The 27,754-nt window shown below is 38.4% G+C and overlaps 1 protein-coding gene and 1 long non-coding RNA gene across 4 annotated transcripts in view; both read right to left on the bottom strand.

The window, feature by feature from the left end:
• Nucleotides 1–27,754, bottom strand: part of Kdm4c (lysine demethylase 4C) — a 314,587-nt gene that overhangs the window by 17,547 nt on the left and 269,286 nt on the right. For all 3 annotated transcript variants that reach the window (XM_048347291.1, XM_048347179.1, XM_048347255.1), the window contains one exon: nucleotides 17,409–17,579. In XM_048347291.1, the coding sequence (XP_048203248.1) occupies nucleotides 17,409–17,579 (171 nt within the window). The remainder of the gene's footprint in view (nucleotides 1–17,408; nucleotides 17,580–27,754) is intronic.
• LOC125352323 lies at nucleotides 666–10,586 on the bottom strand. Its single transcript, XR_007211163.1, has 3 exons — nucleotides 10,576–10,586; nucleotides 1,531–1,533; nucleotides 666–1,424 (listed from the first exon to the last, which is right to left on the bottom strand). It is a non-coding gene; the product is annotated as an uncharacterized LOC125352323 (long non-coding RNA).

The raw sequence follows: 27,754 nt of genomic DNA, 5'->3' as shown, positions 1-27,754 counted from the left end.
ATAAAAATTTATGTCACAAAACTCTGAAAGATAGGCTGGAGGTGAATTTCTCTGTAATTCCCCATCCTAAAAACAGAAAAATGAAAGAAATCCTAAGTCTAAGTGCTGAGGGTACAGCAGGTTGTCCTGTGCTTACTTCTGGTAGCAGGAGGCCTGGCTCATAGGGCACAAGTGGTTCTAAGGGTGTAGAGTTTCTGTGGTCTAGAAAACCTTTTACCACAAATAAGCTCCTTAACCTCATTCTGGCCTAGGCTTCTCATCAATGAAATAGAGATATCAGTACAGCCCTGCAAGGCTGCTGGGAGAATTAGAACTAATGTGATTTAAAAGGAGAGAACAGAAAAGCAAAGTGCATGCCTTGCAGCTGGTGCAGTTTAGTGAACTGTGACTGGATTTAATTCTCAGCCATACCAACACCTGGAGGATGATAAGGAAGGGACAAAAATCCTTGGGAGAAGGTGACTAAAATTAAAATTAACAATGGCAATGCCCTGTATGATAGTACACACCTGCTATTTCAGGACTGGAGAGCTGAGCCAGGAGGGGCTGTAAGTTTGAGGCCAACCTGGGGTACAAAATGAGACCCTGCACCTTTTCCTGTGCCCTTTCCATATCAGGGCAGAAAAGACCAAGAAGCCAAGAACCTTAAATTTATGAGAGAGCCTGATTTTCCCATTTCTTATATTGCATCATGAAATACATTGCATCACATAATATTAAATATGATTTTAATAGCTACATAAATAATCCACTGAATATTCCACCTCCTTGCATTAGGAAGTATTCAATATTTACATGAAAGAAACCAAGTCTTGCTGTACCAGGCAGATGCCAATTGGGGTATGGTGTCTTCCCACCTGACAGCAGGACACTGAGTAGGACACTGTGCATGAAAATGTCATCCTGGGAAAGAGCACTCTTGCACTACAGTGTTCATTAAATCACTTCTTCCTATGATTGAGGAAGGGGGACTATTTTGCCTGTAAGCAAATATAGGAAGGGCTTGGAACCTCTACAAATACATAAAGAGCTATAAGGGAAAGCAAGGATAGGACAAAGAAGCAGGGTGTCAAAGGGGAAGGATTAGATTCCACATGAAGAGCCAGTGTGTCCTAATGACCACCAAAAAAGCTGATGGTGAGCTCCTTGTCATCCACAGTGCTGCTTAGTTGCAATGGGTCTAAACCATCTGCCAGGGGGTATGGTAGAGGAGACCTCCTACAGTAGGTAGGGACTCAAGAAAAGCACAGATCAGATTGAGAGGGAAGAAACAGAGAGATTGGAGGGCTGCATGCAGCTTCTTGGCCTTTCTTTGCCTAAGCAGCAGCCCTGAACTGACTAACTCAAGACCTCTAACTAAGAGATGCTCTCATTCTATTGCCTGTACACGTCTCATAGGCAGCACTAGAACTATGGTACCTAAACTAGTCCAGTACTTTCAGGCAAAGTATTGGGAATTACATATGCAAAAGGAGGGCACGAGAAGCAGGAGCGTCTAGAGTTATTCTTACCCTAATCTAACTGCAGAACTTTCTGGCTACCTTTCTTTAGCTCTTTATATATAAAGTCAACTTCCTCTTTGGTCATCATTCTGGAACAGGGCTCCAAAGAAACTTGTTAGTGTGGCACCAGTTTGCTCTCTGGGGATCCATGGGAAGTCTGCTTTGACTTACTCAACCAGATGAAAAGCCAACAGGAGAAGCAAAACATGCAGGAAGGATGAAAGATGTGCATGTGTAGTCTCCTGTTGTGGAAAAAGCTTTTACAAAGATTCTGTGGGAAAATGTACAACTGCAAAAAGACATCATCCTAGTTTATAAAATATGTCAAGGATTAAATTTTTGGGGGTAGAAACCTAAGGATAGCAAAGTCCTACTTGTCTCCAAATAAATTATAATATATTAATTAAAATTAATTAAAATATAATATATGAGTGGACAGCTGGCCCAGGCCATACTTTCATGCTTAAAGTCAGAGAGGATTATGGGTTACCATATGCTTTTCTTCCCCGAAGGAGGCAGAGGCCAGTGTCTCCATGATAAAGAGAAGGAATGAACAATGGAAAGGCTGGCACAGTCACAACACACCAAGAATTGACTATGAGGCATTTCACAGCTCACAGTGCAAGATCTGGAGCAAGTTAGTTAACACCTAGAGAGGATGATAAATAGAAGAACAACAACAAAAAAAGCCACAAAGAAGTGAAAACAAACTAAAGGATTTGTGAGAATATGACTTGACAAAAAAAAAGGGCCAGTTCATATTATGTTAAATTCATAAGCAGGAGAGTCCTGAGGATATACATACAAATAAAGTAAGCTGGAATGTTCTCAAAGTTGTGTATATGTTCTTGAGTTCTTGAGTGTAGATAAAAGAATTTTTTTATTTAAAATTTAAAATGTGAGCAATTCAAACCAGGTGCTAGTGGCTTACGCCTATAATCTTAGCTATTCAGGAAGCTGAGATTTGAGGATCACAGTTCAAAGCCAGCCTGGGCAAGAAAGTCCATGAGACTTATCTCTAATAAAGTGGTGCTAGTGGTATAGTGCTAGCCTTGAGCACAAAGAAGCTCAGAGACAGCTCAGGCCCCCTAACTAAATTCAAGCCCCAGGACTGATCAAAACCAAAAGCAAAACCAAAACCAGAAGTAAAAACAAAGTAGCAATTTTATCTATAAATATTTCCCATGTAAGAAAATGGTTTGTTTGTTAGTTTTATGTCCTTCCTTTCAGATGAAATGCAAATACATAATTTTAATCAAGTTAATAACAGACTGTTTTATGAAGAAAAGGACAGGTACAATTAATATTAGCATATTTTAACAGAGACTAGCCTGTCACAAAAGGTAGACAGATGAATAAGATGGCTGAAAAAAATATAATGCATCAAATATATTAACTCAACATTATTGCCCTTAAAATGAAGTCCGAAACTTCCCAAGCAATGTTCATATTGTCAAGACTGTCAAATCAAAATAATCTAACTGTAAAATTAAGGAGAATTTTGGCATTTGAGATTCACAGACAATGAGGGAGAAAGTGATATGTAGATGACACAGCACTGTCAGATGTATCCAAACAAAGGCTTTTTTAACTCACAAAGGCTTCACAACCCAAGGGTAGTGAAGTTTGCCAGTGTTTGGAATGCTTGGCTCAGAATTACACTGATGATAATTCCTTTTCCTGATGATTAATGAACCTTTGAAGTTAGAACTTCTCTAGTCTTTTCATATTAGATATTGCTCTTCATTTGAAGCCTGATTCTTACTAACATCTGAATTAATTAATGAAAACTGGGTAGTTACGAGTTGATATTTCAATTGATACATTTTTAAAAATTTCTTTTCAGGTACCAGGGCTTGAACTTAGGTACACTGGCTAGGTAAGACTTCTACCAATCAGCAATCTTTTCAGCCCTTTCTAACAACAACAACAACAACAACAAAAAAAAAACAACTAGTAAGGGTTATTTTTATTTACACCCTTGAAACAGACCCCAACAATTCTCAACTGACATAATTTTGCACAAAGTGGTAAGTAAGGTGAGCCAACACTTGCCAAAGGGAGGGGAATTGCAAAGCACATGATCTCTGTCAGCAGAGACCATGCAGGCTACTGAGAAAGCATCTGGAACTGCCGATAACAGATGAAGACACAGACAGCAAGACACTAATAACCAGAATACCATGCTCTGCAAACCAAGTATCTAATAATAACAATTGGTCGAGGAGGAGGAGGTGATGAAAACCCAGTAAAGCAGGGTCTGAATTTATAATCTTGGCTCTGAAACCTGGGCTTTACCCAAGATTCTCAATGGAAGTAATCATTGGCTGAGCAAGCCAAAGCCCTGCAACTTATTTCTGGTAACTTTGTTTCTTATCCCTCAGTATCAACCCCATCACCAGGTCCTCTTGATTTCCTCCCCCCTCAATATATTTCAGATCCTTCTATACCTCTAACTTGGGCCAAGCTTCTATTTCTCCTCTGATCTACTGCAAGTTCTCCTAATTGGCATCCACTATTAGGCACACTCCAATCTTCAAAATTTTCTTCTCCAATACAGAAAAATATTTTGTCACAATTCCCTTCATGTTGAATTCTGCTCAATATTAACAGTAGGGGCCCAACACTATAGCATGGCCTTCAAGGCCATATCAACTCAAGCTCAACATCCATCTTTTACAAAAAGCACATGTCTTGCCTGCAATACTCTCCCTTTAACAAATAATATACAAAAGAGTTGGGTTGGCGGGGGCTAGTATTGAAATAAATTTTAGAACTTTAAGTAAAATATTAAGTGCCATATATAATTTATGCGTTATATATGAAATTGTACAAAGGAGCTGCCATTTATGACCAAGTTTATGCAGTTTATGACCAAAATGCATTGTGCACATAAATTATTTCAAAATTCCTTGACCTGGTAAGGAACTAAATACTTAGTGAGAAAAGAAAGTTAGAGGGCCGAGTATAACGATTTGCAGCTCATTGCATTTCATGACAGAATCTCATTGAACATCAACATCAGTATACACAGTCACAGTCTGTCAATAGGGGTCTTAAAGCCTGGTTTCGGTTTTTTTTTTTGGCCAGTCCTGGGCCTTGGACTCAGGGCCTGAGCACTGTCCCTGGCTTCTTTTTGCTCAAGGCTAGCACTCTGCCACTTGAGCCACAGCGCCACTTCTGGCCATTTTCTGTATATGTGGTGCTGGGGAATCGAACCCAGGGCCTCATGTATATGAGGCAGGCACTCTTGCCACTAGGCCATATCCCCAGCCCCTTAAAGCCTGGTTTCTATATGAGGAGAACTTCAGAGATAGGCTGCTTAGGACACAAGGACTAAAGTCTGACTCGCCTAGTGCCAGCTGTTCTCTTTAACGATGTAAATCCTATAAGCTGCTTTAGTGGATTCCATTTTATTTGTTACTCCAAAAGAAAAGATGATAAAAAAACAAACACATAAATGAATCAGAAGTCAGATTATTCTTTTTTCTCCTTAACTGAACCACCTGTTAAAGCCTAGAAAAACCAAATGTCAGGTAAGGTATGCTTTAGAAACAATAGCCTATTATTAATACATATCCTATATGTCTATGCTTACTAAAAGGAGACTTTGGGGGGGGGGGGGCAGGTCCTGGGGCTTGAACTCAGGGCCTGGGGTTGGTTGTGGAGCCTTTCTTTCTTTTTTTTTTTTTTAATTTTATTGACAAGGTGATGTACAGAGGAGGTACAGTTACATAATAAGGTAATGAGTACACTTCTTTTTTTTTTCTTTTGCCAGTCCTGGGCCTTGGACTCAGGGACTGAGCACAGTCCTTGGCTTCTTTTTGCTCAAAGATAGCACTCTGTCACTTGAGCCACAGCGCCACTTCTGGCTGTTTTCTACATATGTGGTGCTGGGGAATCGAACCCAGGGCTTCATGAATACAAAGCAAGCACTCTTGCCACTAGGCCATACTCCCAGTCCCACCCTCCCTCATTTTTCTTGCCTAGTTCAGGTAAGCATATATACAATATCCAGTGTACCAAAATCATATACAGTAACCACATGGGGTATGCCAAAGGAAATTCACCTAGTACATTAAACCTAACGACAACAATAAAATCCTCCTGTTTCCTTCTCTTGGAGTTCATTTTGCTTAACCTCATCTTATATAATCATATGTACATAGCTGTTGAGCTATTGTGATCCTCTGATAGGTCTATCCTAGACCTTTTTATGCTTATTTAGTAATTGTTTGGTTTTAGATACATAATGTAAAGTGGCTGACCCAGACATGTGGAAATACAATTTAAAAAGAAGTTTGTATTTTTACAGACATGATCTCTACTGCCCCCCCCCACAATCATACATCAAGGAGACCATGCCCCTTTGTTCTAGGCGTGTCTCGCTCAACATTATTTGTTCAAGATCTGACCATTTCCCTACGAATGCCATTATTTTATCATTTCTAATCGCTATGTAGTATTCCATTATGTATAGGTACCACATTTTTTTTTTATCCATTCATCTGTAGTGTAGCATCTGGGTTGTTTCCATATTTTGGCTATTGTGAATTGTGCAGCAATAAACATGGATGTGCAGATGTCTTTATGGTATCCTGGGTCCTGTTGTTCAGGATAGATGTCTAGGAGTGGTATGGCTAGGTCATAGGGTATGTCTATGCTGAGTTTTTTGAGGAACCTCCATACTGTTCTCCAGAGTAGTTGTACTGACTCCCACCAGCAGTGGAGAAGGGTTCCTCTTTCTCCGAATCCCCTCCAGTATTTGTTGTTGTCTGAGTTCAGAGTATAGGGCATGCTAACTGGAGTAAGGTGGTATCTCAGGGTTGTTTTTATTTCCATTTCCTTTATTGCCAGGAATGTTGGACATTTCCTTATATGTTTCTTTGCCATTTTTATTTCTTCTCCTGTGAAGTCTCTCTTTAGCTCCTTTGCCCAATTAATAATTGGTTTACTGAGTTTGGAGGGGGTTAGTTTCTTGAGTTCTCTGTAGATGACAGATATTAGGCCTTTGTCTGTTGCTGTGCTGGTGAAGATCTTTTCCCATATGGTTGGCTGTCTTTCTAGTTTAGTGGCTATTTCTTTAGCTGTGCAGAAACTTTTTATTTTGTAGTAGTCCCCTATCTTTTGTGCCCCGGGACTCTGTTCAGGAAGTTCTTGCCTATGTCTATAAGTTCTAGTGTCTCTCCTACTCTGTCCTTCAGTAGTTTCAGGGTTTCAGGTCTGATGTTGAGGTCCTTAATTCCTTGAGTTGATCTTGGCGCATGGTGATAGGCTAGGGTCCAATTTGAGTTTCCTACATGTGGCTGCCCAGTTTCCCCAGCACCAGTAGTTGAAGAGGCTATGTTTTTTCCATTGTATGTCTTTAGCTCTTTTGTCAAATATCAGCTGATTATCAGCTGTAAGTATACGGATTTATTTATGTCCCGGAGCCTTTCTATGCTCAAGGCTACCACTTGAGCCATAGCACCACTTCTGGGTTTTTCTGTTTATGTGGTACTGAGGAATCAAACCTAGGGCTTCATGCATGCTAGGCAAGCACTCTACCATGAAGCCACATTCTCAGTCCCCAACACATTATTATTATTATTATTATTATTATTATTATTTTACCACATCCTCCTCCCCACTCCTGTGAGTCTACAAAAGGGGTCTTTTCCAGGCACAGATCATACTACTTTTAGGAGACAGGGCTCCTATTTCCCCACTTTGATCTGGATTTTTTTTTGGCCAGTCCTGGGGCTTAGACTCAGGGCCTGAGCACTGTCCCTGGCTTTTTTTTTTTGCTCAAGGCTAGCACTCTGCCACTTGAGCCACAGCGCCACTTCTGGCCATTTTCCATATATGTGGTGCTGGGGAATCGAACCCAGGGCCTCATGTATATGAGGCAGGCACTCTTGCCACTAGGCCCTATCCCCAGCCCCCCACTTTGATCTGAAAACTATTCACCATACTATACTACCATAGCATTTAGAAATTAAACACTATGTAAATTCAAGGTGAACAGTACTAGATAAAACAATTTGATAGAAGGTGAGAAATTACATGGTGTAGGGCAACTAATTTGCAGATATACACCAGGTCACAGACACTCTCTGACTACAGGAATGACAGAAACTAAATGGAAAAAAAATTGTATTCTTTGTTTCTTTATATCATTTCTTTCCTCTCTTTGCCTATCAATTCTGATCTTAAAAATTTAACTTTATTAAAATTATACTTTACATAATTTACTTATACACACAAGACTCAGTACCTAAATTATTATAATTAAATATCTATAATTGTTATGGTTCTTCTCACTCATGAGAATTAGCTAAGCTCCTTCAAATATGGTATGAAAAGTAATAGAAAAATGAAGGAAGAGCTGTTCATCCATCAATAGTACTGATTTCTACTGAATATACCTTTAATATTACTGGCATAATTTAAACCCCATGGTCATATAGGAGCATTAACTCTTTATGATTTATGGACCCCCATCTCTTCTAAAATGTGTCACAAATTTATGTGCTAGCACCTGAGGTTAGAAAGAAGTGAAGATCATGTAAAATGGCTTGTAAATAGATAGTTCCCTCTTGACTATTAACCTTAGGAAGCTCATGCTTTCATATACATATTTCAAGAACTGCCATGGAGAAAAACTGTACTTATAAATGTGCTGTGGAAGGGCCTGTTCTGGAAACCGCATAAACGTTAGTTGAGGCATTTACAAAATATGGGCATAAAGCAACCTGATTACTCCACAAAGCCACAGTATCTAGACTTGAGATCAAATGAAATCAAACAACGATTTGTAAATTTAAAACTCTGCATCACATTATAGCTCAGGTACCATTTTCAATTAAAGAATAAATTCAATTAAAGAGAGTCTAATAATGAACACTGATATTCTCATAATACAGCATATAGCAACAGTGATAACTGCCTATAGATGTACTAAGAGGAATAAGGAATTTTCATTATTGCTTGTCTCTATTAAATGGAAGTCAATTCAACCCTACCTTGAGATTTTGAAATGATTTCACAGACACATAGTTTGATGCAGACACTCACAGGACACTGTTAAAGTCACTCCTCAGACATCCCCAACAGTCTGCTCTGGGACAGGAGCTGCCTTGGTTCCCTTAGCTTGTCCCAGGACAGGTTTCCCACTGTCAAGGAAATAGGACAGTACATAATCTATTCTATCCAAACCAGTAGTTTCATATCAATTCAGGGCTAAAGACCTTGTTAAAAGAAGTTGGAACACTGAAGGTAGAGCTTGCCCTAGGAGCTACTTGTTAGAGCACAGCACTGCTTCCTGAAGCTGAGGTGGCCTCACTGACATGCTGATGTCTGCCACTATCATGACCACTATCTGCATGACCACTGGATTTGAAACTATTGGGTACTTCAAAATTTAGAAGGAAATAGGGATCCCAAATGCTCTTTGTATCTCAGAGCAGAGAATGTTGCTGGAATAACTTTTCCTTAGTCTTTCAAATTCACTTGAGTATTTTATTTTGTCTCCAAAGTACCCAGGTCACTTTTACAACTATGCTTCTGCTTATAAATGCTGGACTCTCCCCAGGATGCCTAATGCAGAGCTCATCACCGCTCAGAATGGAGGATGCCAGATATTCCCACAGAGCAGATTTGGTTCAGTACCTATTATCCTCAGGTTTAAGCAGTGCACTAAGAAAAGATGATGAAGTCCTGGAAATTAATACTATTGCCCTTAAGTTCAAGGTAGTTATTTTGATTTTGTTAGGCCCAAGATGAGATGTTATACTTTTAGTCTTCTTAAAAAGAAAAGGATGGAAAAGAATGCCAGGAACCTGTCTCCTGAAAATAAGTTCCCCAAACCAATCACCTGGAGATAATCACCAAGAGAGAAGTAAGAGAAATACTGTCAAGTGAGGGAGGAACATATTTGAAACAAAGCATAACTGACAGTGTGTCTTCAAGGCAACTAGTTAATCTCCTGCATGGGACAGCAGGGCAATGACATACTTTTTTCAGAGGAGTACCAGTGCTAAATAGAAATTGTCATTATGACAGGTACAGAATCATGGGTCCAAGAAATACATACATTTATAAAAGAGAAAGAGATGATTACAAATGTAACTCATAATTCATTGGTATGTTTCAACCCCAGTACAAACTTTGCATAAGAGTTACACAAAAGAGAACGAAATCCCAGGGCCTGGAAAGTACCTACCCCCTCAAATGTAAGAGATGAATCTTAAGAGACTGGTCAAAGCCTAAATGCATGACACAAGAGGTTAGACAATTGATAAATCAAATTACCTAAACCTAGGAGTCCCTGCCCCAAACTATAGTCTTCAAAAGTATAACAAGATTATAGGCTTCTAATGGCTTTGAGGTTCTCTCTGTATTTTTTTTTTTTTAATCAGTAAACCCTTATCCAGTGTGTTCCCTCTTGGGTGGATAAAGAGTCAGTATCTACTTATTTATCAATCTTATGAGTTTCCAATGGTACTGTAATATGAATTGTGAATATTATATTACTAAGTGTGCTGCTTGTTTTAGAAAGCAGAAAACCTTAGAAATAAGCTACTCATGTCTGATTTGTTAAAATTATGCGATTAAATGCTAAGAAAAACTGGTATTTGTAAGGAATGTATGTATTTATTGTCATAGTTAAGATGACCAGGGATATTTGATTAACTCAAAGTAAAGTTTATATGCATTATGTGACCACTAGCCAAGGAAATGAGTTTATGTGAAATTAGATTTATAAATAAAACTTGTCAGCTAAATTTTTTAATGTATTTATTTATTTAAACTTATGAATGACCTCACAACACGTGGCATTCTGATGTTCAAAGAGAGTGAGTAACAAACTGAGCAGCATGGATGAGGGTTAGTGAGCAGAGAGACTGGGGGCTGACAAGAATCGTGGTGACAGTTCATTGCAGAAATTAGTTTCCTAAGAGTAACACAGAGAAGTACTCGCGACTGGGGGAAACATAGTCTTATCTTATAATGCCCAACGACACATTTCAAGTTGTTGAATGATATTACACAAGATGAAAATTAGCTCCCCCATCACTGTTTCTTTATATACCTCAACTCTCACTTATAAAACACACACACACACACAGACACACACACACAGACACACACACACACAACTAATAAACCAGTTGGCTCTTAGCTCTCATTCAGGGCTTGGAATCTTAATTTCAATGTGATCAGCTAAATTTTTAAGGCTTAGAAAAGTTAAGTTTTAAATTGCATAGTGATTAAAATAAAAATAACAACAGGAATTCTTTCATTATGGCCAGCCCATGGATGTAAAACTGAGATTTGGTATGTCCAGACCCCCAATTTTACAAAGAAGAGTATCTTCTTAAGCTATTAAATGCTACGGGAGCCACACCGAACAAACAAAAAAAGTTTTCAAAGCCCTGGCCATTTTGGATGCTGAATGTCCCCTGTGAAGATTTAGTCCTCAAGGTGGCAGTACCAGAAGGTACTGTGGACTTATAACATGTTGTAATCTACCACGCTCACTGGAGACCAAACCTCAGACTTTGAACCTCCCAACTGTTAGTAATACAGCCTTCTCTCACAAATGTCCATTAATAATACAAGAAGCAGAATTGCTGGCACGAATAGAGAGTTGGCACAGGGAGTACAGGTAACAAAGAAGAGCACCAATGTGCAGCAAATATAAAAAAAATGGTCCAGGATGGGGTACAACTTCCCAGAGCTGAGGTGGCCTGCTGGTAGCTGCAACTGTCATGTCAGTATAGCCTCCTGACTTGAAACTTCAAGGCATTCCAAAAATCAAGCCACCCTTGAAAATCCAAAATGTTTTCCTGTATCCCATACTTTCTTAAACCTACTCAACCAATTTATTGTTATTAACCCTAGTATCCCAGATTATACCTAGATAAGTGTGCTACCAGATCTCCAACCTCAGCTGCTACTCATCAGGGTCCTGTGCTTGCTCATCAGGGACCTGTGATGCTGAACACTAAGTTTCCCAAACTACACACACTGGATGCTGTATATTACCCTCAAATAAGAGATAAGATATTCTTTGACAAAGAACAGATTTTCTGAAAAGATGCCTAAAGTAAGGAGACAAAAGACATAGAACACAATTAGGCTGACTATAATCTAGGCTGTGCTTTGTACAATCTACTTGGAAAGCTTGGGTAAACCAAAGATTTTTTGTTTCTGGATTTTTTGTGTGACAAGTACAACATTTGCAAAATGAAAATCAACTTACTTTACAGTAGGTTTTATAATGAAAATCTACTGAAGACTTTTAACTGCCAGGAATATAGGGCAGTAGATTATTATGAAACTTAAAAGCTACTACTCTACGTTATAGCACATGGACATGGTGTAGGCCCTGGTTTAACCAAATAAACTGGAACAAAGTTTTGAAAGCATGTCTTCAAGTATCAGCAAGACTAGAAAAGGACATCATAAGCTAGATAAGAGTGGGAGATTTATACAGACTGAAGTTAATATCCTAAAAGATTTAAAAGGCCTGAGCCTATTATATGATAGGCATTTAGTTCCTTGGGGGGGGGGAGAGGAGCAGAGGTTGGTACAGAGACTTGAACTTAGGATCTCATGCTTGTTTGCTCATTCACTTTGGCTAACCTTGCTTTGGAGCCAGTTCTCCAATCTGGCTATTTGCTCATTATTTTGGAGATCAAGTCTCATGGTCCTTACCAGACTGGCTTCACACCCTGATCCACTAGATCTCAGTCTCCTGAGTACATAGGATTACTGGTGCAAACAATTGGTGCCTGACTCATTTAATTTTTTTGAAAATCCCTGAACCTAGACATTATTAATCTCTTCTTTAGTGGGAACTGAAGGTGAAGTACATTGACTCTAAAACCTGCAGTCTGTACTTACAGCCCTAGAAAACCATGGCACCTCACCCTTAGAAACCTTGGAGAATACTGCTTTCACATTTCAACATAGGAAATGAAAAACAGAACCAGTGTTCATGGAAAGTTCTCAACTTCCTGTTTCTCAACTCATGCACAAGCGCTGGTCCTTGAAGGATCTAGTGGTGGCTACATCTCATCCTCCCTTGAAAGGAGCCTTATATCCAGAGGAAAGAAGCAGTCTTCACTCTAGAGTCAACAGGGACCTACTCCAGGAACCTAGGCCCCCAGAGAGGCTAAAAGGCCCTGGAATCTCTGAGCTCATTGAATTCTTTCGGGTGGGCAATTTTCATTCCTATCAACACAGTGAAAGACAAAAAGTTCATCAGGATTGCATAGCAATTTCATAGACTGACAGAAGCATGTACCAATACATCTTTTATTACTTCCTTTGACAGTTACAGATTGCATGCAGAGTTTAACTGGACTGATACACACATTGTACAGATATATGATTGTTGAGAGGGTTTTGGTTTTTTTTTTAACATGTTCTGGCTACCAAAGAATAAATACGTAGGTAGAGAAATTTCTTGGTAGCCCAAAAAATGTTTCTCTTACTCTTCCAAGTGCTCTGTCTGGTATCACACAACATAAGCATTTTATTTTTTTTTTTAATTTTTATTGTTCTCTAGTTATTTTTTTCTGGCCAGTCCTGGAGCTTGAATTCAAGGCCTGAGCACTGTCCCTGGCTTCTTTTTGCTCAAGGATAATGCTCTACCACTTGAGCCAAAGTGCCACTTCCAGACTTTTCTATTTATGTGGTCCTGAGGAATCGAACCCAGGACTTCATACATGCAAGGCATGAAGCAATCTACCACTAAGCCACATTCCCAGCCCAACGTAAGTATTTTAATGACTACTAAATTTATTCGCAGATATGGAATAAGCCAGCCTGCAATAAAGGGTCCTCATCTGTGGGATTTGTGAAATTATTTGTAACCAATGACTCTATAAATAAGGAAATATGCTTTAGTAAAGCATCAGTTCTCATAAGGCACTATATTTATATCATACATAAATACATTGCTTTGAATGATGAAACTTGAGACTTTCATAGTTAAAAAACTGAAATTGTAGCCAGATGCCAGTGGCTCAGGTCTGTAATCCTACCTACTAAGGAGGATGAGACCTGAGGAGCATGGTTCAAAGCCAGGCTGGGCAGGGAAGTCCATGAGACTCTTACCTCCAATTATCCACCAGAAAACTGTAAGTGCTGCTGTGGCTCAAAGTGGTAGAGCACTAAGCACTGAGCAAATAAGCTAAAGGACAGCACCCAGGCCCTGGGTTCAAGCCCCACAACTGACAAAACAAAACAAAACAAAAGCATGAAATTGCAGTTCTGGTTCACAAAGTGGAGGCTTAGAAAAACAAATTCTTCATAAGTCAGTAACACTGGTGTGCTACTTCAATGATGAATGATAATTCCTGTGACACACCTGAAATGCTCAGGTGTGGATTCCAAGTTTCTAGATAGACAAACGGGTCTACCACAGACAGATTTCTGTTGCCATGGTATGCATGTAATGGACAAAAGACTTCTCTGAGAATTGTGAAATGTAGTTGGTGCTTCCATAAAATAATTACTATTCCATGATCTGCAAGATACTGAGATAGAAACAGGCCTTATTAAATTTTTTCTTGTATTCTAATGAAACTCCCAATTAGGACACAGAGTAAGGTCTGCATCTCCAAAAAGGTAATCCTAATGTTGATAAATATTCAAAATGCAAGTGAGATGACCAAACAATTCCATCCATGGCTTAAATAATGATGTGTTGTATGAATTTATCTATACTACAGTACATAAGAACATAATGTATATATGAAACTTCTTAACTAGTTATAAACACATTATATCTTAAATGTAGCCTCAAATTCATGTATTTCAAATTGAAGTTCAATTGACATACTGGTTCAAAAATTTCTGTAACAAACACAGCTCTCCATCCTTATTAATACTTAAAAATTTTAAAGCCTTATCTTTCAAACCTGTATACATTTGGGGGACCTGAATGCTAACAGTGCACACTGCACTGTCTACTGTGGATCTGCAGAGAACTACAAATGGATTGGAACAGGGACTGCATTCCAGAAAAGGAAAGCAGATTCTGCCACAAACTCGGATTCTGACACTGCATGATGAACAATCTTGTGAAATTTATAAGCTTGGTGTTATAAGACAATATATTTGTAATATTTGATTTTTTTTTTTTTTTTTTTGGCCAGTCCTGGGCCTTGGACTCAGGGCCTGAGCACTGTCCCTGGCTTCCTTTTTTTTGCTCAAGGCTAGCACTCTGCCACTTGAGCCACAGCGTCGCTTCTGGCCGTTTTCTGTATATGTGGTGCTGGGGAATCGAACCTAGGGCCTCGTGTATCCGAGGCAGGCACTCTTGCCACTAGGCTATATCCCCAGCCCGTAATATTTGATTTTGTGTCAACTTGATTGGAGCACAGTTTACCCAGATATTTGGCCAAACTATTTCTGGATATTTCTGGAAAGTTTAACATTTAAGCTGGGTGCTGGCAGCTCACACCTATAATCCTAAATACTCAGGTGGCTGGGATCATGGTTGGAAGTGAACCAAGGCAGCAAAGTCTATGAGACTCTTATTTCCAATTAACCAACAAAAAGCTAGAAGCAAAGGTATGGCTCAAATGGTAGAGTACCAATCTTGAACAAAAAAGTTAAGAGAACTAGGCTCTGAGTTCAAGCCCTAGTACTGGCACAAAAAGATATAATACAATAAAATGTAAATAAAGTAAAAATATCACTTAAACTATCAGAATGAGTAAAAATTGATGGCTTTCCTGAAGATGGATGGTTCTATCCAACTGAAAAACTCATCTAGAACCAGTAGGCCCCCTGCCCTTCCCCGCCCCCCAGTAAGACAGCATTCTTCCTGCCTGATCCAGTTTAAACTTGGAGATGAGACACTCCTCCTTCACACTACAATGTATCAACTCTTTCTGAGTCTGCAGTATGCTGACTACAGATCAGGAACTTCTAGGCCTCCATAATCATGGAGCCAATTCCATAAAAAACTTTCTTCCTCTCTCTATATATATTCATGATAGAGAAAGAACCCATTTTCCAGCCTGCTCCTCCTTAAGCAAGCAGGAATTGTCTTCTTCCTCACCATATTTCACACCTAGCATGATTTATGGCACCCAGCACATGCAGACTAAGACTAACAAATGACTAAGGGCAGCTGTTTATGACTGGCAATGGGAATATGATGATATGAAACTGCAAAAGGCAGTCCTGCAAAATGCAATTCATGATTTCAATCTATAGACACGTCCTGGGATTCAAAATCTGTTTAAATCTATTTGTTCTACAAATCTTCCAAATGATCAAATTTGTTTCCATACTTGTTATTATTTTTTTGTCAGTCCTGGGATTTGAACTCAGGGCCTGGGCACTGTCCCTGAGCTTTTGTGTTTAATTAAGGATAGTGCTCTGCCACTATGAGCTACAGCTCAATTTCCAGCAATAATTGTTATTCTTAACAGAGGTAAGCATAACAAAGTTGACCAAATCAATGCTTCTTTGCCCCCACAATACCCAAACCCTACAATATTCATAAGCAATCTCAGAAAGTTATATTTAATTCACAAATACACACAAGGAATAATTTTCATCATTAAAAAGTCATTATCTAAGTACAAACAAAGCAAAGCATTCAGAGTCACAGGACAAGATGAAAGTGACAAATTCATTATTATGGCTTGTCTCCCCCAAACCAATACCAAGAAGAGAAGGGATTCCAGCCAAAATGCCTAACCCTGTTCTCTGTTTTGGCAGTTAATCTCTGTCAAAAATCCCTCTGAAGAAAGTGCCATAAAGTAAGCCCAAAATACGGAAAGCCAATAGCACTGACACGTTTATTAGTTCCTCTAAAAGACCCCAAGGTGTACATTGAGATAAAGAAGAGTATAGACAGACAACTCCCCTCCTCCCCAACACACACACACACACACACACACACACACACACACACACACACACACACACACACACACACACACACACACACACACAGTTTGGGCATTTGGGACATAGTTATGCCACATTGTTCTTCCTGTGTGAAACATCAAAAGACTTAAACACACTGTCAAGACAGACTACTAAATGTCATATTCAAGTTCAGCATAAAAAACAAAATCAGAAGGAATTCAAGTTTGCTAACACTTTTTAACAAAATTAAGAGGCAGGTTCATGTTTGTTACAGATTAAATACTTCTCCAAAACTGATGTGTCACTGATGCGAGAGTAGAGTATCACAAGGGAAGACTTTCAGAGGTGGTAAGGCCTCAAAAGCTGCATCCAGTTAATGAGATTGATGCCACTCCTTTAGAAAAGAACTTCCATATCCTACCTAGATTTCCCTTCTATCTTCTGTCAAATGAGGATTAGCAAGAAGGGTCTTGCTCGATCCTAAATCCTGGATTGCAAGAAGGGTCTTGCTCGATCCTAAATCCTGGATTGCTCAGCACCCAGAACAGTGCAAAATAAATCCCTCAGATTACTTCCTTGTAGTAGAACAAATAAAATCAGACAGTCAAATTCTATTTCTCAATGAAAATGATTTAGGAAAATGGTATAAGTTCATCAGGATACCATTTAAGATGCTGAAAAATCATATACTCAGTGATATGAGTCACTCATAAAGTGAAAGAATTTTTTTCCCCCAGCAGTTCTGGGGTTCAAACTCTGGGCCTGAGTGCTATCTCTGGACTCTGTTTGCCCAAGGCTAGCACTCTAGCACTTGAGCCACTGGCTTTTTCTGTAATTAATTGGAGATAAAAGAGTCTCATGAACTCTCCTACCTGGGCTGGCTTTGACCTCAGATCTCCTGAGCACCTAAAATTACAGGCTTGAGCCACCAGTACCCAGCCCAAAGAGACATTTCTGAGAGTCATCTAGTTTGGTCTCACAAAAAGTACACTGGGTAGCAAGCACCCAAAGAAGTGTTCTTACCACAATATCTTCAGGAAATGTGTCTCTGCTAAAGGAGCCATCATCAAACATGACCTCATAGAAGGTTTGTGACATCACCGCCATCACCTGGCAGCTGTAGTACCGCGTGTTCCGATGCTTTGTGATGACTGTCTGACCAACAGAGATGGCCTTCTCACATGCCTTGGATTTCTAAGAGACAGAGGAAGAGGGGAGAAAAAGGAAAGAAAATAAGACAAAAGGAAATAGTTATTGAGAAAACAGTCACTGATTTGACCAAGACTTTTTAAACTTTTGAAATTCAGCGTCGTAGAATACATCCAAATTAAAGTTTCAAGAATACAAATAGCTTACCATCAAGAATTTCGTAACAATTGGCCATTTGCTCATATTCATTACATTTGTATACTGCTATTATTAGCATTTGACCATTGGTTTTATTATTTGCATACTCTTTGGTATGTGTTGTATGTGTATATGGAAAGGGGATAAAGATGTCTGTGCTTGGATGTATATATGATTTATTTCTCTTGAGCCATTTGGAAGCTCAGTATATCACTGTATCACCTACAGGTTACAACTAACTTTAGGAGGGCATATTCACAACAGTTTATCACACACAGTAGTTGAGTGATATGTATTAGGACTGGTCAGAGTTTCACAACATAATTTTTTTGCTTATATTTTATTAAAACTAGTATTATTCTACAAATGAAATAAGCATATCGTTTCTTTAAAAACGACAAAAAATGAAGTCACCCTCAAAGGAGATACTGTGGGGTTTTAGGAGCTTAATTCTTTTTTTTTTTCAAATTTTTATTATCAAACTGATGTACAGAGAGGTTACAGTTTCATACATTAGGCATTGGATACATTTCTTGTACTGTTTGTTACATTGTCCCTCATTCCCCTCTCCCTCCTCCCCTTTTTCCTTTCCCCCCATGAGGTGTTCAGTTCACTTATACCAAACAGTTTTGCAAGTATTGCTTTTGTAGTTGTTTGTCTTTTTTTACCCTGTGTCTCTCAATTTTGGTATTCCCTTTCAATTTCTTAGTTCTAACACCAGTATACACAGTTTCCAATATACTCAGATAAGATTACAGAGATAGTGTAGATACAACCACAGGAAGGTGATACAAGAACATCATCAATAGTAGAAGCTACAGATACACATGGGACATTGAAAGCAGTTACAACTGTGATATAACAATCGTTTCCATAACATGGAGTTCATTTCACTTAGCATCATCTTATGTGATCATAAGTATAACTATTGGGCTCTTGTGATCCTCTGTTGTGACTTCCCTAAACCTGTGCTAATTATTCCCAATAAGGGAGACCATAGAGTTTAGGAGCTTAATTCTAAACCCTGCTTCTTATTAGCTATGTGATCTTGGGGGTTGGGGGGGAGGAACTTAATGCATATCAGTTTCCTTACCCATTGACTCTTAACATCAAAAATTTGCTGTAAATAGGATGAAGTACATAAAATACATAAGACTGTAGATTATCAGCGTAAGCCTGATAGCCTCCACTTCCATAGCTTTAGCATGCTCCCTTTTAAGCAACACGAGGCCCATCTAGTAAGGGCAGTAAATAATTAGCCTCCACCCCCTCTTCCTTGAGATGGCACTCCTTTAGGGCAATTATGACCATATAAGGCAACAAGATCCCCTTAGAGTGACCTTCAGGCCTGGGCAGCTGCAGGACCTCTTATGTGCCATTTGGGCAGCAGCCCTAAATCCTAGGCCGACATGATGAAGCCCCTAGTCTGCATGTCCACACTGAGGATCCTGCCTTCAAGACATCCTAGGTTATATACGTCACCCCAGACAATAGACTGCACTTCTTCTCACTTCTCCTGGTGAGAAGGGGTCTTGCTGGCCCCCTTTGCCAAAAATAAACTTTCCCTTTGTTCTTCTGTACCTAGATGCCTGCATGGTTTCTGGCAATGTCTAATATATTCTAACAATCAGAAAATGTTAATTGGCTTCATTTTAGAAAATAGAAAACATACTAGAGACCTTCCTTTTCCTCAAGTTTTTAAACCACTCTTGCTACTGTATCTCAATAAAAGACTTTGATAACTAGACCCACCTCACTTCACACTAACAAGCATCAAGACAGCCTCACGAGAACAATCCAGGCCTGCACTCTTCACCATCAGTCTCTGATCAGTCAAACGCAGGAGCATGGCTATGGCCCAGAGGATGAGATCAAATTTTATGTGGTCTCATCCTCCAACCCCAAGACTCCCAAAAACTTTTCTATACAACTTTATGAAGGCCCTAGCCACACAATTATCTTTACAGCATGGTCAAATTCACAAGTACCCAGTACAGTGTTTATAACTGCTGTTGCAAGATGAACAAGTAAACTAGGAGACGGATACATGAGAGATGGAGTGAATGGATGAGCTGTGCAGGGGGGTATATAGAGTGATTACAGTTGTTTACTGTCCAGAAAAAGCAGAGAAAGAATTTTAGGGACATGTTACCCTTTGTTGGAGTAAGTGGTAGGCATGTAAATGGGTAGAAAAAGGGAATTAAAAAGGTTTGTGGTGAAATTAATTATGTGTGAAGAATAAAATATGTCAGTTAAGGGAAAAGAATGCTGAGATAGCTTTATATTAAAAAAAAAAAAAAAGCTTTTGGCCACATCCCCTCCAGCATTTGTTATTATTAGATTTCCAGATAATGGACATCCTTACTGGGGTAAGGTGGAATCTCAATGTTGTTTTGATTTGCATTTCTTTTATGGCCAGTGATGTATAGCACTTTTTCATGTGACTCTTGGCCATTCTCATTTCCTCTTCAAAGAAGTCTCTTTATAGGCCTTTAGCCCATTTGTTGAGGGAGGGGGCTGTTGGTTCTTTGATTATTTGTTTTGGAGGAATTTAACTTTTTTGAGTTCTGTGTATATTTTAGGCATCAGACCTTTGTCCTTTGTATGGCTAGTAAAGATCTTCTCCCAATCTGTGGGCTTTCTGTTTATCTTGGAAGCTATGCCCTTTGCCCTGCAGGAGCTCTGCAATTTGATACAGTCCCACTTGTCCACCTTTTCTTTGATTTGTTGCATTTCTGGACCTTTATTGAGGGAGTTTCTTCCAGTGCCAAGGAGTTCTACAGTTTCTCCTATTCTTTCTTGTAGTGTTTTCAGGGTATCTGATTTGATTTCCAGGTCTTTGATCCATTTGGAATTGATTTTGGTGCAGAGTGATAGATAGGGATCTAGTTTTAGTTTGTTAAAGGTGTTGACCCAGTTTTGCCAGCACCATTTGTTGAAGAGGCTGTCTTTGTTCCTACCTGAACCCTACTACATTGTTGTTCAACCCCTCTGGAAAGCAGTGTGGAGCTTCCTAAGAAGGCTAAACATAGAGCTCCCCTATGACCCAGCAGCCCCACTTTTGGTCATCTATCCAAAAGATTACAAGCAGGACCACACTAAAGCCACCAGCACAACTATGTTCATCACAGCACAACTTGTCATTGCTAAAACATGGAACCCACCCAGATGCCCCTAAGTAGATGAGTGGATCAGGAAAATATGGTACATATACACAGTGGAATTCTATGCTTCCATCAGAAGGAATGACACTGCCCCATTCGTAAGGAAATGGAAGGAGTTGGAAAAAATCATGCTAAGTGAAGTGACTCAGACCCAAAGAAAAATAAACCCTATGGTGTCCCTCATAGGGAATAGCTAGTACATGATTAGGCTAGTCATGGTAGAAGATCAAAATACCCCAATAGCTACACCCATATGATCATATAAGATGATGCCAAGTGAAACAAATTCCACATTACAGAAACAAGAGTTATATCACTGCTGCAATTATTTTCAACATGCCATGTGAAATTGTACCTTTTGTTTTTTTTCTTTTTCTTATGTTTGTTTGTTCAATTGTTTTGTTCAGTTTTATTTCTCTTGTATTCCCTTCCTGTGGTTGTACCCCCGCTACCACTGTATCTCATCTGAGTACCCTGGAAACTGTTTATATAGGTATTAGAACTAGAGAAGGGAAAGGGAATATTAAAATCAAGAGACATAGAATAAAAAGACAAACCATTGAAAAAGCAATACTTATAAAACCATTTGGTGTAAACCAACTGTACAACTCTTGGGGGGAGGAGGATAGGGGGAGGGGGAAATAAGAGAGGAGGTAACAAGTTGAACAAGAAATGTACTCACTGCCTTACATAAGAATCTGTAACCCCTCTGTACTACACTTTGACAATAAAGAAAAAAAAAGCAAGTTAACTCTAGATCAGAAATCATGAAATTTTTGCACAGTGGCTTGTTGGGAAGATGGCCAGCACACAAGTTAAATATATAATCTTCATCTAAATAAATATTCTGTTAAGCATCAAATATGACAGTTTCATGGGACACATTAAGGAAAACAGATTCTTTCATAATGCTATTTTGATAGGATTTCTAGTTTATTTTTTTTCAGGAAAAATTTATTGACAAGCATTCACCATAACTGATTATATAGATCCTTGAAAATACCAGAAAATCATAAGAATCTATTGATGTTAAGATGGTCATTTCTGAGCAAAGAAGAGAATTGTTATGCAATAAGGCTTCACCAGATTAAAGAAATGGCCATGGTATTTGAAGATTAGTGTTCAGGGTAAGGTTGCTAAAGTTGAATTCTCTTTAACATGAACTAAGCAGAAAGAAACAAACAATAGTTGGCAACACACCAACAAACCACTTCATTTAAAGAAATGCTATTGCCAGTTAGAGATGCTAGGAGCACAATTATAATGTTACAGAAATTCCAATGAGTTCTTGGAAACAAGATATCTACAGCTTTCATTGTGTGTGTATGCACATGCATGTGTGAGAGAGAGAGAGAGAGAGGGAGAGAGAGAGGGAGAGAGAGAGAGAGAGAGAATTTTCCCCATTAACAGTGTAAAGTAATTGTTATTTGAAATATACAACGTAACTGAGGTACAGTCCAATAACTTTTCCAAGGCTTTAGTAATAGGCAGCCTGAGGTGCTATTCATCTGTGTCCTAAGTGCTCAATTCCTCAACCAGGAGAATAAATGTTGGAAGAAATCAAGGAAGAAGGCCAATGTAACTGAAATAGTTGCTTAAAGAAATTATATTTCCTATTTTTTTCTTTTGTATCTTCCATAAATTGCCTCTTCTGTTAGAGATATCATCAGTTCAGCATCTCCTCACACAAGAATTGATTTCATTTCTCCAGCACTCTTCACACTATCAGCAATGTGGGCTCGGAGGTAACTGGTGATAGAATGTAAAATGTGTAACTTCCATGCTCTCAGTATTCATACATGTACACACATATAATGTCATGTATACATGCTGTGATACATTGTAAAATGCCCACTGATCTTTATTCCTGTTTCTATATCCTTTGCAATGAAGCCTTGCAGTTCCTCCCACCAAGGTCTGTAGTTAATCACTCACATTTTGAATCTGTGTCACACTGTGCTTTTGTTTCTTTGGGACAAAAGAATACATCAGAAATAATGGTATGCCAATTCAAAGCATTATGTTCAAAAAGCCTTGCATATATTGCATATATATGCCCAGAACAAAAAGAAATACTGAAAAAAATACTAAAATGTTGGTAATAGAAAAACTCTGGATAGTGAGTTTTTATTTTCTTCTTTACCTATTCCTCTGTATTTTCTATTATCATTAATAATTACTAAAAATACTACATAAAATAGAACAGTCATTGCAATTTTTTCCAATTCTTAATAACATACCTTCAAGCATGCCTACAATAATGAAAGCTTTCTTTGTAAAATTACAAGAGCTGGGTAAAAATCTTCTACCCAGAACAACCTAAGTCCTTGGGGCTTCATTAAGAAATAATTGCTCTTACACCATAAAAATCACATGCAGACTCATAAAAGTGTCCTGAGTATTTAATTTTCTACACGTCTGTTTGTTCACATGTACTTCATTTCTCCTGGGTTTTTTTTTAAACTACAAGCATATAATATGGTGGGGAATGGTAGTAAGCAGATACTTAGCAGACTTAAGGTCTTGTTTACTTTAATATATTCGGAAGTATAAGGAACAAGGTTTGCATGAGACACTGAGAATCTGAATCACTAGTTCACTCATCTCTGAGATAGCGGTCCTTCTTGCTAGAGAAAGAGTGATTACAAATGAAGGGGCAGTCTTTAGGGGCAGTTGAACATTTGCTTAACTGAGCTAATGTTGGAATTTCTCACCAGGAAGGCATTACTTGCTATTGTGAGCAACTCAATTGATGAGGAGCAGAAGCCAGTTATCCTCAGGGTGACTTGTGGGCTAGCAGTGACCAGTGCTAGACTGAAATCTGATATGTCCTTCTCTTAGAGCTAGATCTGTTCTCAGGAGATTCTAGAGAGCAAGTGAATCTTTCTCTAGAGACCCACTCCTGGAAGCAATGCCTTGGTTTTGTTTTTGTTTTTGTTTTCTTTTCTTTCAGGAGTTCCTCAGCTTTCTTGAGTTGCAACAGAAAACTTGGGGGAGAATTAGAGACCCAATACAATCTCATTCACACAAAATGAGTGTGTGTACAGTCAAATTAACAAGTGGATTCTAAAATGCAAAATGTAACATATAAGTGTGAAAGACCAAACATGGCTTATGACAGATTCAGAATTTGGAGGGAATAAAATGAGAAGGAAAAATCATGTGTTCAGCAATAAAATAAAGTAGCAATTTATTTTAGGGACCTCTGCTGGGACATTTTCAACAGGGAGAAGTAATGGATACAAGGGATCACTATATGATAGCCTTTTTGCCTATAGGAATTTGTGATTCTCAAAGACTTTAATGAAAGTGTTCAACACGCTAAAGTGATGTCAAAGTTTTCTTAACAAAGTAACATAAAAAATAAAAACAAATGAACAAAAAAACCCAACTAGTTATTTTAGCAGGCTTTCTGTACCACCAAGAAGGAAAATAAAGCAATAGAACCACATAAACTAGTAGAAGCAACAGCCTCAGGTTAGAAAAATGACTTGAAAAAATACAATCTAAATAAAGTGTTGTATTCCCTAATTCTCAAGAACTGCAAGTCCTGTCGACTTCTGTAGACAGATCTGTTGAGTGGGTATAACCTGCCACACAAGGTTTCTGTGAGGAACAGATCAGATAAAGCTCTATGTGTGAAAGTGTACAACAAACTATACAACCTTCTACATAAATGTTAACTATTGTTATTTTATAATCTCTGTCAGTGTTGATATATGGCTCAACAAAGGAAGGTGGTCACCTTGACAAGGAGATAAAACTAGGACAAAGGAAGTAATTGTGCTATAAAGATGCACAGCTCTGTAAGACACAGAGAGAGAACACAAATTTCCTAGGTTTATTTTAGACTTCAGGAGAATTAACTGGAGAAACATAAAAAGAAAATTACCCAAAAGCTTTCCCCTACCTGTTGCACCATAATATATAGGGTAGAGTGCAGATATTGTCTATATTGCTCACACTAATCAAAAGGAAAAAAAATCAAGAGTCACTAATATCCATTGTTAATCAAGTCAAGTAATATCCCACTATCAGTCTGTCTCATGTTAACTGAGTAAATCTATGGACCTAGGACTGTGCTACAGATTGATATACTGTGTTCCTGGGAGATCCAGTGGAGACAGCAACAGGATTTTACCTATCACATATGTTGAAAGCAGGAATAAAATGCAATCAGGCTGAGAGGTGCTACAACATAAAACTATTTCTCCCCAGGCTCATGACTGTGGTCCTCCTTCACACCAGGTTAATCTCAGCAGTCCATGTAACCTCAGATAAAGGTATTTTCTCAGTATCTAGTAAGAGCACTGTTCTGTTCTCCAACTCTAAAACAAAGGTGCACATGACAGCAGATTTAAGGTATAATTAAAAACTATCAGTATAAGGACATATAAGCTTTATATAATATGTTTTATATGTATATATAAAATGCATGACATAAACTTTATATAATGTACTGGAGAAAGATAAATATAACTAAGCGTCTACCCAATATCCAAGGAGGTACCAACAAAATTTAAAAGTACCTCAGTAAGAATCTGAGGCTCACAAATGAAATGCAAATCAAAACAACATTGAGATTCCAACTCACACTAGTTAGAATGACAACTATCAAGAAATGTAATAACAAGTGCTGGCAGGGATGTTGACAAAGGGGAACACTACTACACTTTTGGTGCAAATGAAACTGGTACAACCACTCTGAAAAAGAAAAAAGACTAAACATAGTCAAAAGACTAAACATAGAGTTCCCCTATGATCCAGCAATCCCACTCATGGGTATTTACCCAAATGACCACAAACAAGGCAATACTAAAGTTACCATTACGGCCATGTTCACTGCAGTATTATTTACCATAGCTAAGATATGGAACCAACCCAGATGCCCCTCAGTAGATGAATGGATTAAGAAGATGGAGTATATAAACACAATGGAGTTCTATGCCTCCACTGCCCCATTTGTAATGAAATGGAAAGACCTGGAGAAAATTATGTTAAGTGAAGTAAGCCAGACCAAAAGAAAAGTAGGTTGTATGGTTTCCCTCATTTGTAAGAACTAGAATATGTCTATGATATTCTTAACAAGGGATCTCAACAACTCAATTGTGTAATACATAGGACCACATACAATGAAATGTATCAACATGAACTACAAGATATGGAAACAAGGGGTGCTTATTAAGTCCTGTACATAGTTTTTTATTTCTTTTATTTTTTTTCTTTCATCTCTTGATTTTCTGTACCTTGTGTCTTGTATATAAGATCATTCAACCAAGGGAAGGGAAAGGGAATCACAGAAACAGCAGATCAAAGAACGACCTAATGTAACAAAGACATTCACTTGACACTAGACTGGATATCAACCATACAACTTGGTGGAGAGGGGTAAGTGGGAGAAAATGAGGGATGGGGTAACATTGTATAAAAACAAATGTAATCATTACCTTACTTATATAACCACCCCCCCATCACCTTATAAGTAAAGATAAAGTTAAATTTAAAAAACAGAATCTGTGGCTCACACACATACAAAAAGGGCATTTTGCTTCTCCATGTTTCTGCTCCAAGCAAAGCTTTTCAATGCCAAGTCAACCACTACTGTTAAAAAGGTAAAATGATCTTCCATTGAGGAGTGCTACAAACAAGGACTTCCTATGTTTCTTCAGATACTGCTCCACAATTTCATTAATGTTCTGCACCCAGCATGGGATGAGAAGATAAGAGGATGTGTGACACCTCACAATAAAAACAAGTCAACTCAGATGAGGAATGTCCAGAAACCACCTGGAGGAATGAATATTCATCTGTCTACGAGATGTATGTCAGAATCCAGGATCGTTCCAATATTCCATAGAAGGGCAAGACAACAGAGTTGGGCTTTGCTCAGATCTCCCTGGTTTCCTGTGAAGAAACTTCATACAGCCTTTGAAAGAATAGAAAGTTTCACCTGTCACATTCGTTGAAAGTAGGCATAAAATGTAGACCTAGAGAATAGCTGTTCAGACAGAACTGTAGAAAGTTTAATTGCTTTTTCTATTGCTTGCCTTTAGTAGTCTTAAAAATCATACTTTCATTTCATTACATTTTGTCAGAATCTGTGGATTCCATTTTGACTATGGCACGTAATTACTATTTTCTCCATGGAGGACTGAAAATCCTGTCATATACTTTATAAGACATGAGAATGTCAAATACCCTTCACTGTCACGTGTCTGCTCACATGGTCCATTTAGATTTTTTCACTGTATCTATGGTGCTTGACTCTCATACTAATATTAAAATATGGGATTAGTGGCACTAGTTAATTGCTGTAACTAGCTATCAGATGATAGTATATGCCTTATGAGAAGCTTTAAATTTTCAAACAACTAAGAAATATTAATTCTATGAAAAATTGAGGAAGCACTTCATGTGAAAATAAACCTTACCTATGCTAAAATAAATGTAACCAGATAAGTGATCCTGGGAGGAGGTAAGTATCAGGCATCCCATCTCCCTATTTCCTAATACAGTTGACCCTCACAGGTGGTATCCTAAGCCTATTGACTGACTGACTCCCTGTCTTCATGGCACACTTAAGAGTTGGTGAAGAGAGAACCTAATAACAAATTTCTCTTAGGGGTTCTCAGTTTACTTTTGTGATAAAACCTAATATCTAAGATGAAAATTAATTTTTTTCAATATTGATGTTTGAAATCAAGTCCTAATGCTTGCTAGGCATTTTTTAAAGCGGTTTTACAAAGCTAGAATAAAAGGGTTAGGAAAATATTCATTCCGATGAAGCCACATTATTCCACACAGACTCCAAATCAATATTTTGAAAGAACTGAATATCTAAGTTTTATAAAACCTCTA

This window comes from Perognathus longimembris, chromosome 1 (genome assembly GCF_023159225.1).
Source record: "Perognathus longimembris pacificus isolate PPM17 chromosome 1, ASM2315922v1, whole genome shotgun sequence".
Taxonomy (NCBI): Eukaryota; Metazoa; Chordata; class Mammalia; order Rodentia; family Heteromyidae; genus Perognathus; species Perognathus longimembris.
Note: the sequence above shows the minus strand (reverse complement) of the source record. Positions and strands in the feature narration are given on the sequence as shown.